This window comes from Neomonachus schauinslandi, chromosome 8 (genome assembly GCF_002201575.2).
Source record: "Neomonachus schauinslandi chromosome 8, ASM220157v2, whole genome shotgun sequence".
Classification (NCBI taxonomy): Eukaryota; Metazoa; Chordata; class Mammalia; order Carnivora; family Phocidae; genus Neomonachus; species Neomonachus schauinslandi.
Window position 1 is genome coordinate 94,592,380 of NC_058410.1, and position 13,920 is coordinate 94,606,299.

At 39.1% G+C, this 13,920-nt stretch overlaps 1 protein-coding gene across 1 annotated transcript in view; it reads left to right on the top strand.

The window, feature by feature from the left end:
- The window catches only part of DST (dystonin), a 476,155-nt gene that overhangs the window by 218,058 nt on the left and 244,177 nt on the right, over positions 1 to 13,920 (top strand). Inside the window, 1 exon segment of the mRNA XM_044917613.1 lies at positions 759 to 820. Within this exon segment, the coding sequence (XP_044773548.1) occupies positions 759 to 820 (62 nt within the window).

A 13,920-nucleotide genomic window follows, 5' to 3' on the forward strand; every position in this document is an offset into this window, starting at 1 on the left:
CTTTTGAAATAATGATGTGATGAACCACAACATTCTAGTACTCTTTCTCCTTAAATCATAAGAAGCCTTCCCTCATTCTTCTGTGTACCATGTCTGTGGTGACCAGGGCAGTATCAGCTCTCTGTAGTGAGGATCTAGTTGGGATGTTTCTTTTTTACCAGACAATTCAAAACTGGGAGTCTAGAAAAGAAGCAGCATGGTTAGTCATTAAACCAGAGTTTACTTCAGCCAAAGGACCTGAATGTAAGTCCTGCCTTTTATCACAGCTATTAAATGTTTTGCTAAATAGTTGTGGACAAGTGTTTTAACCCCTCTAAGTCTTGGTTTCTTCTTCCAAAAGATGAGAATGACACTACCTACCTTCCCTCTTTTAGTTGGAAGACCAGATGGGATGTAATACGTGGTCAGGTGCTTAGGGATGTTCAGTGCAAGGGCTCACCTGAAGCTAGTAAGGTTTTTTGTCAGACAACATCCTAGTAATGGTAGTTGTGACGGAGTTTATGCAACAGAATGCGCAGAGGGGTTTGTTTAACGGAGTAACATTGGTAAATACAACACCAGGAAGAGACCAGTTTGACAGACGGCTCTCTAACTTTCTTACAGATAGCTGTAAGTTGCCAAAGTGTAACAGGAAAATCCAAATATACTAAACAATGTTTTTTTGAATACCTTACTTTTGTTTATATGCATAATCACAATTAAAGTCTCCTCTTTGTAGATTTTACCAACTTCGTTTTGTATCTTTTTTCCCCTTCCAGATGAACGGGACAAAGTTCAAAAGAAAACGTTTACAAAATGGATAAATCAGCATCTCATGAAGGTCAGTTAATATTATTTTCACATCTTGGAATTGTTTAGCATGCTTTTAATTATTGTGCAGGAATTGATCATATAGCTCTGAAGCATAGCTTTTCAGTATCAAATTGAAAGTTTAAATTCTAGAGCATTTGACATGCATTTTAGTTATCTAAAATTATCTGGTGTGTGGCCTGTGGGGGGTGATGAAGGTGAGAAGATAAGTACACAGGGATTACAGTGCATTCTGTGACATTAGTTAAAACCTATTATTATTGGACTCTGAAAAAAATCTCAGCAGTTTAAGAAGTATGTAAATATTTATGTATTAGGGCATGGAAAAACTTCAATTCTCAGTAAGATTTTTTCTTTCTCAAGATTCAAACCAAGTTCTGGCATCAGATATATGTGGATGGCAGAGGGTTACATGAGAATAAGGATGGATTATAGAGACAGAAGTCTAGAGTTCTTTATCTTCTTGTACTTGGTATGACTCAGATATTGGTGCTTATGTGTACATTTCTCTGTGTAGTAAATAGTCGTGGTTCTGAAATTAATATTTATTTGTGTGCTCTGGAACACTTTGAAGATCTGATATAAGCTCTCCAGAAAAATAAACATGCACGTAAAATTTGCATACAATTTCATGGAGTTATTGGATCCCACCGAAACCCTTCTATAAATCTCAGCTAAAGCACCTGTATGACTTCACAATGAACTATTAATCACTTTCCCCCCCTCTTATGGGTAGTCCTAAAGATGGAAACAGGTAACGTTTTAAGTCTGCTGTTTGGGACTTAGAAAGAATTTTCTCACAAATAAACATTATTTTAAGTGTGGTTATATTTTTAAGCTACTCACAAATCCTATTTAAAGCATCATGTAGCAAAGTAGTACCAATAGTAATAGCATCTAATAGCCTTCTATAAAAGTGATTCTCATTTCAAGGGGCATATCAAAATCACCAAGGGATGTTTTAGTCCCCCTTCTCTCACTACCCATTGACAAAATCCTTTTCCCAAATTCTAGTATATCAGACAGGCCATGTCACCCACTCTCCAACTGAGAATCATTTCTGTAGGGAGTTTCTGGTACTGCTGGGAGCTGAATCCTTTGGTGTGTTGGCAAGAGATAAAAGGTTGAGACACTGCTTTATGATGATTTTGTGAAGAAATATATTGTGAATACTAATGAAGGATTCCAGCAGTTTACCTGCTCTCTTCCAAGCTTTTGTTTCATCATGCACATTTTGTGAGTGGGACTCTTCCACAGGACAGGGCAGAGATGGGCTGATGTGAGGGTTGTGTTATGGAACTTTGGGCTGAAGCCTCTGACAGGAGTTCCCCATTTCTGAGGTGAATCCAAGGGAAGCAAAGTTTTTGATGAAGAGGTCCCCCTTTGGTGGCTGATGCCCTAGCAATCTTTGTAGCTGTGTGGCTCTCTTGGGGTGGGCACAGAGGGTTGCCCCATGTCTTCTGGAGCATAACTGCTATGGTTCGCGGTTGGTAATCAGATTACAGCTGTTGGCAGTGGGCACCAGAGAGAAGTAGAAACACAAATGAGGATGACCCGCATAGGGACTACAGCGCTGCCTATTTATTGGGGGTGTACTGTGTGCCAGGCATGTTGGACTGGGCCATTCGTCTTACAAGTAGTTCAAAAATTGAATGGTTGAGTAAGTGGGTAGTGAGAGAGACTTCTTTTGCTAAAAATTTCAAAACACTGTTACAGCTGCTTGAGGACAAAGTCTATATTATTTATTCTAGGGCCCATCACAGTGCCTGGCAAGAGTATTCTCACGGTGTGTAATATACATTGCATACATTAAATCATTTAATTCTTCTAGCAACTACCCAAGGTGGTTTAATTTAGTGGTTATATGCAGATAGCCTTCAGAGTCAGACAGCAAGCATTCAAAGCCTGATTTACCTGGACTATGTGACTACTTTTTTTTTTTGTAAAATGACGAATCTCAAGATTTAAGGTTTATCTGCTGCAACACATAAGAAATGGGAAAATATGTTATTTTATGCACAACAGCCATTAGATAGATACCAGCCCAACTGATTAGGTTTGTAATCAAATTGGCTTATTTGTTTCCTGAAGTATGTTACAGTGTCAGAATTTACAGTTAACTCTTGTTAAAGGAGGCGTCACTGTAGGGAGTGGGGGAAAGCTAGACAGTACAGTCTTGGCTAACTTCCATGGTCAGTTGCTTACATTCTTGTTCTGTTTTGCTCTAGTATCAGCTCAAAGTAGTCTTCCCTTATAATCTCAAAAATTGTGCCCTGAAATTTCTGGCACAAAACTCAAATATGTGAGAACACAGTTTTTTAATCTTTCATTCTTTTATGTCTAGAAGTTATAGTTTTATCCTCAAGTGAAGAAAAATAAATATCCTAAAACATTTAGAGGCACCAGGCTGTTAAGTTTTGTGTTGTTATTAGTTAACCAGAGAAAGGGCAGCCTTCATGTCATCTTTTCCATGTTTCACTCAAGTGATGGTAAAAGGAATGTTGCACTATGTAGTCAGGCTCTTTTGTCTCACTAAAAAAAAATGCTGGACACCTTTGCTCTAGGTGGCCATTTGGTCCTAATCCCATTAGTGGGAAATATGAGTATGTGAATTTTAAGTAAAAAATTTTAATATTATAAAGTAATATTTCTTTCTGTATTGATTTTCTTATATTCTTCACTTGAAATATTGAACATCTTTGAGGGAGAATTAGGGAAAGGGGAGAAACAGGTCCCATGTCTTTTTTGCCTTACCATATTTCTTTTCAATGAATGAGAGGTATGGTATTTTAAGAGTTTTTAATAAAATGGGATCATAGGAAAGGATGGCCATGACAAATGAGTCAATAAAATGAAAATGGGTAAGGAGAGAAAAAAAATGGGAATGAAATCATTTAGATAATTGGATAATCCTATGTGTCTTCTTTATGTTTCATCAGTTTTAACTGTAGTCACAAGTAGTCCTTAAACCATGGGGAAGGGGAGGTATATAGGGGAGTTCTAGGAGAAGAGAGAGAAGAAGAGGTGAGGGAGGAAGTTAAAGGGGGCAAAGAGGGGAGAAATGACTGTCTTGTGCACTAAGGGTGCTCTCACACAGCCCCGGAGTTGTGCCTTGGGGTCTAGGGCCTGGAGACTTTGCCCTTGGTTCAGCTGCTGGGGAGTGCCGACCCCAGCTAGGGATGTGTTCCCCACCTTCTGGAATAATTGTTACAAATTTTTCCCTTTCTAAATTATTGTTTTATTTATTTTAATTTAATATTATATAATTATTTTACCCTGTTCTCTCCAGCACAGTTTTGTCTCCAGGGGGAACTGTTCTTGGTAGTTCTGCTGCTTTGGGCAGTGGAGGCAATTGAGAGGTTTAGTTCCAGAACAGATTTGACTTTGCTGAATTTTTTCTTTTCATTTTTTAAATTAAATATTTTGCTAAGTTACAGCAAATTATCTTTGAAAGAAGAATGGTTCCTTCAAAGTTGTTAGTCTGTGGCATGTGAGCCAAAGATGTAACAAGAGGTCAGACAGGGGGTTGTGTCCAGGCTTTACAGTTTATTATTTGTGTGACCTTAACCTTCTCAGGCTCTCATCTGTAAAATGGTGGCAGTGATAGGTTAGTGTGAGTATATAAAGGAGTTAATCCATTTAAGCATAAAATATGTTAATTGGCACAATGTGTAAGTTGCCTCTGGAACTTCTCCTCCCTCGTCCAAATCCCTTTTCTTACCACAAGTACTTTCCCTTTTATTTATTTTTTTAAAAAAGATTTTATTTATTTATTTGAGAAGGAGAGAGATAGCAAGAGGAGCACGAGCAGGGGGGAAAGGGAGAAGCAGGTTTCCTGCGAGTAGGGAGCTCGACGCAGGCCTCCATCCCATGACCTGAGATCCTGACTTGAGCCCAAGGCAGACACTTAACCGACTGAGCCACCCAGGGGCCCCAGTACTTTCCCTTTTAGTAGAAAAAGCTGGGATTTAGGTTCAGAATCTGTTGAGGTAATAGATTGACCTGTTGCCTTCTTGCTGTAGAGTCCTACTGGGACACTGAAGAACAATTATTTATTTGAGGTAATCCTGTTAGCCATACCCTCCTCTCCTCTCTATACACCGCTCCCCAGTCATTTATGGATTGACCTTGGGGCCCAAGGTTTTTTTTATTCCTCTGTTTTCCTCTTCTCCCACACACTCTCCTTGCAGAAAGGGAATCAACGAAGGCCCACCATACTTCTGAAAGATTGGCCATTTTTACTCCTCAGTTGTAATTTCACTTAGATTCACAGCTGGAGGACATCTTCCACATCCTCCGATTTGCTGCCTTCCTTTACCGGAAGGGAGAACTTTACTGCTGGAACTGCAGTACAAGGCCTGAGATGAGAATATGAATTAGAATGGGGGGCTGTGTCCAGTGTTTGGTTTCCTTGTGCGCTGTGACGGGTTGCAGATCTGCCAGGGGGTTCCCCTTGGCTATGAGGTTGTGTTTACTTTTCTCTACCTGTAGTTTTAACTGCTCACCAATTATTCCCTGTGATTTAGGAAGTTTTGGTTTATGCAGCTGCAAAATAGCATAGACCAGTGCTTAGGGAATGATTTTGGCATGATCAGTTTTTAAAAGTTTATATGACTGAGAAAAGTAAACATTGGAGTTTTTAAATGACTGCTTAAGTTACTATTACATCCATATGTATAAACATTTTTTTCCTTACAATATTTGGGTAGAATTTTTTGGGGGGAGAAAAACTGTATTAAAAAAATAATATAGCCGGGCGCCTGGGTGGCTCAGTCGGTTAAGCGACTGCCTTCGGCTCAGGTCATGATCCCGGGGTCCTGGAATCGAGCCCCACATTGGGCTCCCTGCTCTGCGGGAAGCCTGCTTCTCCCTCTCCCACTCCCCCTGCTTGTGTTCCCTCTCTCGCTGTGTCTCTCTCTGTCAAATAAATAAATAAAATCTTAAAAAAAAAATAATATAGCCTTATTTTATATTCACCAGAGCTATAATTACATTCATTTAAAATAAGCAGGTTGCTTAATTAAAATTTATATTTGCGGGTGAACAGATGCCTTTGGCATTTTTCTAAATGTATTTAAATATTAGTGTTCTCATATTTCAGTTGTAGGACTAAGCCTGTCCTTAAACTGATTGTTCTGGCAAGAGTGTTTTCCTTTGGATGCATCATTCTTCAGAAAACTTTTAATAATAAAGTCCATTTGACACATTCAGGTCTGTTCCCTCTGCAGGTCTCTTCACACATTGAGTAGACTGGGTTGTTTACCTTGCAAATTGGATATTTAGGTAAACTATTGGTGTTGGTAACATTTATGTATTATTCTTTAGCATAATTTTAAAGATTTTATTTATTTATTTGAGAGAGAGAATGAGAGAGAGCAAGCACATGAGAGGGGGGAGGGTCAGAGGGAGAAGCAGACTCCCCGCCGAGCAGGGAGCCCGATGCGGGACTCGATCCAGGGACTCCAGGATCATGACCTGAGCCGAAGGCAGTCGCTTAACCAACTGAGCCACCCAGGCGCCCCTCTTTAGCATAATTTTAATTATAGTATTAAAAACTATGAACTGGTTGTTATCAAAATTGTTCGTGACTTCAGTTAGGTAAATTTTACCCAGAGAATTGTTTTAAGACATAAAATTGGTGACAGTCTTTTATTATTTACAGTATATATTTTTTTATGTCCCTTCTACCTATGGAACTTTATAAGCTAGAGGGTCTTATATCATTATTTAGTTTTTGTTGTTATTGATCACATGCAATTCTGTCTTGCTATTTAGAAATCAACAAGACGGTAATAAGAAATGGCACCTAAGATTTAAGTACCTATGATTTAGCTTTTCCCTTATTCTGGGGAAAACAAGAAAGAAGGAAGCCCTTTGTTTTCTGAAGTACTTCAACAGTTATCAAAGATTAAAAAATTCCCTTTTAATTGTTTACTTAGACTCAGAATTAGAACTTGAACCATGACTGAGAGGCTGTATTTAAGAGGACTAATTTAAGGGGATGAACAATTTTTTGGGATAACATTAGAGTCTGAAGAAGTCCATTTAATGGGCTTTCCTTGCCTTGGGTCCATTTAACTGGCAGATTATAGTGGAAATAAATTCTTCTCTACCAGTTTGCTATACTGTAAATTTATCCCTTAACATTATATAATAGGATATTTGGTCTGAATTTTAATTTACTGATACATAAATGGATTTGGAGAGGATGGGGCCCTGGATTCAATATTGCACCCCACACCCTGTGTGGCGGTTACCTGCTTGGTTACCACATGGGAGACACCCAGCTGACTGTTCCATCTTGTCTTTGGAAAGCTTCCTTTATTCATAGCATAGATATCCTTTGCCCACATTTTAAAGTCAACAATGTCATGGCTCCACTGAATCAATCACACTGTTCTTTATTTTCTGATTTGGTGGATGGAAGGAAATGTATATCCCCAAGCTGAGAACAGAGTGATAACTTTTAGAGAGTAGAGAAAAAGCTCTAATCCGCTCTGTGTTCTTGACCATTGCATACTTCTTGAGTGGTTTTACATCTGTGGGCACAGATGACTTCATAAAGGGCTAATGAAAAATTCATCTTCTGAGAGTATAAGGCAGTGTTTTGGTTCTTAAAATCTGCAAATAATATATGTATTTTAAAGACCTTTGGCTTATATGAGAGGTTCTTAAAGTTTAGCTTCATCAGACTCACTTAGAGGACTTGTTAAAAAAGATTACGGGCCTTACCCCAAGAGCTTCTGATTCACTAGATTGGGGATGAAGCCTGAAAATTTCCATTTCTAACAAGTTCCAGGAATTTGTGTTTCTAATAAAATGCTGAAGTTGCTAAGCTGAGGCTACATTTTGAGAACCCCTATCATAGGTAAATGGATAAATATTACAGTTAACCTTCAGTTTCATTTGATATAACCAAAAATATTTTAATATGGTTTAGAAAATAGTAGCTGTGTTTTATTGAGCCTATATGCTAGGTACTTTACAATATTAATACCAATATTAATAACAGCTGCTAATAGTACTTGAGAGGTAACCATGTGCCAGGATCTGTCACTCACATGTCTTAGTTTATTTTTTTTAATTTATTTTTAATTTTTAAAAATTTTTAAAGATTTTATTTATTCATTTGAGAGAGAGAGCCAGTGAGTGCACAAGCAGGGGGCATTTTCAGAGGGAGAGGGAGCAGCAGACTCCCTGCTGAGCAGGGAGCCCACTGTAGGGCTTGATCCCAGGCCCCAGGATTGTGACCTGAGTTGAAGGCAGATGCTTAACCGACTGAGCTACCCAGGTGCCCCACATGTCTTAGTTTATTTAATTCTCACAACTATCCTTATGGACTGGTCCTATTTTATCCCAGAGTTACAGATGATAAAATTGATGGACAGAAAGGTTCTGTAATTTCCCAAGGTCATACACCTAGTAATTTTTAGGACTGTGTGGAAAATAAGGCTAAGAGAGATTATGTAATTTTCCATGGATTGGAAAAGGAGTCTAAGGAGGAAGTGAAAAATGCATCCCAGTCTGCCTCAGTACAGATCTTTTGCTGTCTTGATTACACTGAATTCTTAAGGATGATTTTAGAGTGGAGTGATTAAAGCTGAAGGAGAAACTGAGCTTGACATTTGGACATTGGTCTGATTTCTCTACAAATACGACTTGACATTTAAGTTATTTCTGTTGTGGTATAAGAGATAACAATTTATGTAGTAGAGGAAGGGTTGAAAGCTTTTTGGGGAAATGTCTGGTTTAAAGGCCCACTGTGTAGAATTTAGAAGCAAATCAGGATTTAAAAATGTGAAGAAATAGTTGATTTCAAGATAGTAAAAGAGGTACATGGAAGAGTATGAAAATGGCTCTATGTAGATGAACAGTAGCTTGGGATTGAGAAATTCTGAATGTGTTCTCATCATGAAGAATAATGATATCTTGGTGATAAATTCCTCATCAAGAAAAAAAAGTCCATAATAACACTGTTTACTTTCAACAGTGCTTTATTGAACTTTAGTATAATCAGGGCTGTATTTGAAATACAGTTTAGGAGCTACTCTGTTTTCATGCAGCTTTTTTTTTTTTTTTTTTTTTTTTAAAGTAAGCTCTATACTCAACGTGAGGCTTGAACTCAGGACCCTGAAATCAAGAGTCACATGCTCTACCAATGGAGCCAGCCAGGCGCCCCCATGCAGCTATTTTGTTGGAGATACTAAGTACATATATGTAAAACCATTAAACATTTAAACCGTTAAGGTTAGGCAGGACAGCCTAGGGTAAAGTACCAAGGATGGCAAACAATAGGGTTTTAAGAGATGAGATTTGGGATGCTTGGGGGGCTCTGAGTAGTCAGGGACTATGCCAGGGTAGGGAAGTTGACTTATGCTGGGTGCAGAGGAGGAGGGGATGGTGCGGCGGGGAGGGGCACAGTGAGTCTGATGTACTGGATTGCTAGCGTTTGCTGGAAGGAGATCAGGTTGGGTAGAAAATGGATAGAAGATGAAGCCAGGTAACAAACAGATGGGATTGGTTAGCCAACGAGTTTTTAAAAGTTTTTGAGGACCAGAGGGACATAAGATAACTGGCATTTTAGGAATAGTCTTACATTTTATACACAGGTGTTAAGGAATGAAATATTGTGGATACCAGGACAGGATCCAGTGTATGTTTAGGTATTGAATTTAGTTATCATGTCTCTTTAATCTGCCCTGGGAACAGTTTTACAATCATTTTACAGACTTTGACGACATTAACATTTCTAAGAATACAGATCAGGGGTTTATTTGGATAGAATGGAAGATGAATTAATAGCAAAATACCTTGTGAACTTAAAGTTATTTTATGACAAGAAGACAAACTTTTCTTCCTCCCATGAGAGTCATTTAAGCAATTACACGTGATTTTAGTGTTTGTTGAGAATATAGTGAACTACCTTTTCAAATTAAGAACACCAAAATTTTAGTCAGTAATTTAACCAGGTGATTTTAATTTTAATTCCCATCTTGTGATCAATTGTAATTTTTCTTCTTTTTGATTTCTTTATTCATTATTATCATTAGTCCATCACTACCGCTACCTTTTATTGAATACTAACCGTGTGCCAGAAACTGGGCTGGATACATAACATACATGATCTGATTTAACTCTTGTTTTTACCAGTGAGGAAATGGAGTCTGAGGGAGGCTAAGTTATCTGCCCAGCATGACGTAGCTAGAATGTGTCAGGACTGAGCTTTTTAGTCCTGGCTCCTTCTGGCTTTACAGAAAAATGATGTCATACCACCACATCATGCCACAAGAGAAAGACACAGAATTAAAGAGTGATCAAGAAAAAATGAAGACAGAGGAGTAGGGCAAAAAAACAGTATGTCCAGTTACATTGCCACTTTTCTCTTAGCCATTTCCCTACATACTTTAAGTCTTTGCTGTTATGGCTTGGCCTCTTTATATGACTGTAAACTTTTATTTGCATTCTTCTCTAATCAATATATTTTACAAGAATTTAGAAATATAGATAAAAGTATACAAAGAAGCCAAGCAGCATTCCTGAGGGTAGTTGTTTTAGCTAGAGGAAGGGCACTGACTAAGGCATTTTGAAGAAGAAAAAAATTACACTTGGATCAGTGGTGCTGACATTTTAAACCATATTGTATAGGCCTTGACATCAGAAGAAGTATATGCATCTGTAGTAGGTAGATTAAAGCAGAAGACTTGGTTTGTTATTTGATACTAGACTCTAAGCTGCATGAGGACAGGGCTGTGTCTGTCTGATTAAACAGTGCATCCCCGGAACCTAGCATAGTGTCTGATACACGACTATTTGCCTCCGACCATACCAAGGAATTTGTTGCTTAATGAATGATGTAAAACCAAATGAACCCCCCCACCCCTGGTTTATAATATAGATCTACAACTTCTATGGTGGGGGAAGTGAAAGGATTGCTTTGGGAGGAATGAGATAAAAGTTACCCAGAGGAAAAATAAATTCATAATGACTTCTTTCCTTTTAGCTTCCGTTTAAAGCTAAAAAGATCCATTTCATTATAGGTCGTGATTAGCAGGGCCAGACTTCCCATGTTCTGGTCCCTTTTCGTGTTATTTCCTCTGTGTAATTCAGTTTTTCTACTTGTGGCTAGGTAGGAAGTTTACCCATATTCATAGATGAGATTAATTTATCTAAAATTACTAATCAGCTTTGCTCTACTTATCTACTATTTTCATTAGTTAAGAATACTGGCTGGAGCTAGATACCTTGGGAATTCTCTAATATATTAATAAAATTAGTAGATTCTCTGGTCTTATTTTATGTAGGGGAGGGAAAAAACCCTTTTCCTTTTATCCTTCTAGGCTCTTAGTCGGACTCTATAACAGAAAACAGATTAACAAGAGAAAATAAAAGTTTTGGGAAACAGAAGCCTTCATAAGGAAATGAAGACCAGAAGAAATGGTTAAACCTGAGTGTTTTTACATGAGATTTGATGAAGAGTGGAAAGTCATAGAAAAATGTCATAGGACAAAAGGGTATGAGCTAAGGGTAATAAGCTGAAGGGAAGCTTAGCAAGGCTTATTTGTTCAGTTTTTTTCAGTGTCCCTTTGTCTTTAGAGATAAGGATGCTCTTTTCTTCCAGGTACAGGGAGGGCACCTCTCACGTGAAGGTCTTATGACCTTCTCTCCTTTGGGGAGAAGGAGGTATGGGGAGTCAGAGAATCCTTCCAGCACTTGTTGTTTTTCAAATCCCTTCAGGTTAAAATATTCAGTATACCAAGGTGCTGTATTTTGGGGTTGTGTGTCCTGAACCCATCACGCAGATGTAGTTAGATTTCTCTGTAGGTCTCAGATATTCCTTTCCATAGAATCAAATAGAAAACCCTGTTTCCAGGCCCTAGTCAGGGTTTGCTGTAACTGCAAATCTGAGGAAGAATTCAGAAACTAGCTTTAAAAAGGGGCTGACAGGGCGCCTGGGTGGCTCAGTTGGTTAAGCGACTGCCTTCGGCTCAGGTCATGATCCTGGAGTCCCTGGATCGAGTCCCGCATCGGGCTCCCTGCTCGGCGGGGAGTCTGCTTCTCCCTCTAACCCTACCCCCTCTTGCGCACTCTCTCTCACTCTCTCACTCTCTCTCTCTCAAATAAATAAATAAAATCTTTAAAAAAAAAAAGGGGGGCTGACAGGGCAAGACAAGTAGCAAAGGAGATAGAAGCCAGTAATCAAGGAGGGATGAGAATTGGAGAGAATTTGATAAAGTGGTCAGGGTGTCAGAGGTAGCAGTGGGTCAAGTTGGACTTGCCTAGGGGTTTGGAAACTGTTCCATACACTAGAGTCATTTGATCTTAATGTAATATAGAAGAAATTTCTGTTTTGTGAAAAAAGATAAGAGGGGGGGTGACTTCAGAGGGAAATTGTTAGAGCTGGGACAACTGTTGCATACTTTTAAAAATGCTGCAGTAAATTAAATGTCTGATGGCACTGAACTGTTATTTTTGGTGCTAATCTGATACTGATGTTTGCTTCAAGAATTTCGTATCAAAACTGTTCAGGTACTCTTCTTTGTCATTTAATAAAACTCTCATGGAATTACACTACTGGTTTTCAGATAAAATTTAGGGAGACCATGGCATTCATTTTAAGATCAGTTTTTTTTTTTTAAAGATTTTATTTATTTATTTGAGAGAGAGAGAATGAGAAAGAGAGCACATGAGAGGGGGGAGGGTCTGAGGGAGAAGCAGACCCCCCGCTGAGCAGGGAGCCCGATGCGGGACTCGATCCCGGGACTCCAGGATCATGACCTGAGCCGAAGGCAGTCGCTTAACCAACTGAGCCACCCAGGCGCCCTTAAGATCAGTTTTTGATACTATATCTGTACAGAGTCCTTAACATCTGAATGGGAACTTTTATAAGTCATTTTTGGAGGCCTGCATTTCCCTGTATAGCTGAAATATGTTGTAATGCGGTCTTGTTCTCAGGCTAGCCCACTAGATCTTATCTAATGCATATCCTATTTTATAGATGTTAAGAGCTCAAGTGAGACAGAATACATTAGAGGAGAAAGAGTTTAGTTTAATAGGTTTAAGATTAAACCTCACTCTGAATCTTTGTTCATTCCTTAGAAAATCCTCTTTTTTATCCAAGGGCCCCAGTGCATGTATGTATCCTCCTAAAGCACTGTGTTCCAGGGTGTTCATGTTCCATCTTGGATGCCCAGGTCAATTGGTCTCAGCGAGGTTTAGGAGGAAGGACTGATGAGAACCTGATTCACTGCAGCCTATAAATGATAGAGCGCTCTGGCCATCCTGCTGGAAGGGAAATCTCTGGTGGATTCCAGACAGGTTCAAGACAAAAGGTCAGTTAGGGGTAGGAAGGCCAGCATGGAAGTAAGTTGGTCATGCCTGGAGTCTGCCTTGGTGCGTAGTTTTTCTAACCGATTCCTACTTTTTATAGCATCCTTTGTCACTTTGTCCCTTTAGAACCCATATAGTGTGGCGGTTGAGAGCACAGACTTTGGGCTGAGTCGCTTGGACTCACATCTTCCCTTGACTATTGACTAGAGATGTAACCTTGACTTTTTCTAAGCCTTTGTTGGCCTCATCTGTAAAACAGAGAATAGTGCTCTCTTTCTATCTATAGACCTTTAAGATCATGAAAAAGCTTCCAGTTTGCCCTGTCTTCCATAGCAATGACAGATGTGGTCCCGATGTTTGCATTTTTATGGGATTGAGTCCTCCAGTTGCCTGCATATTGCAAAGAGGACACTGTCCAAAAAGTACAGCTGTAGTGGTTTTATAGTAATATTCTAGTAATGGATGCCAGTTAAATGGTGAATTCTGAATAAAGGAATGTGTTTTTCATTGTCTGGCCAGGGCCCACACTAACACCTTTTTTTCCCTCCATGGCCATGACAGTTTGAGGTGAGATGCTGAGAGTGTTTGGCAGTTAACTCTATGATTTGTGAGCCATCACATCGCTGGTTGAGTTTGCCTAGATAAAGTACTTCACAGAGCGACAGCCCCGAAGAGCCACAAACACAGCAGAGCTTGTGTTTGCTTGAGCAGAGAATTTGGCGCTGAAGTCTTCTGTAAGAGCATTAGCAGCTCTCTAGTAGTTCTTAAACAAACAAACCAAAG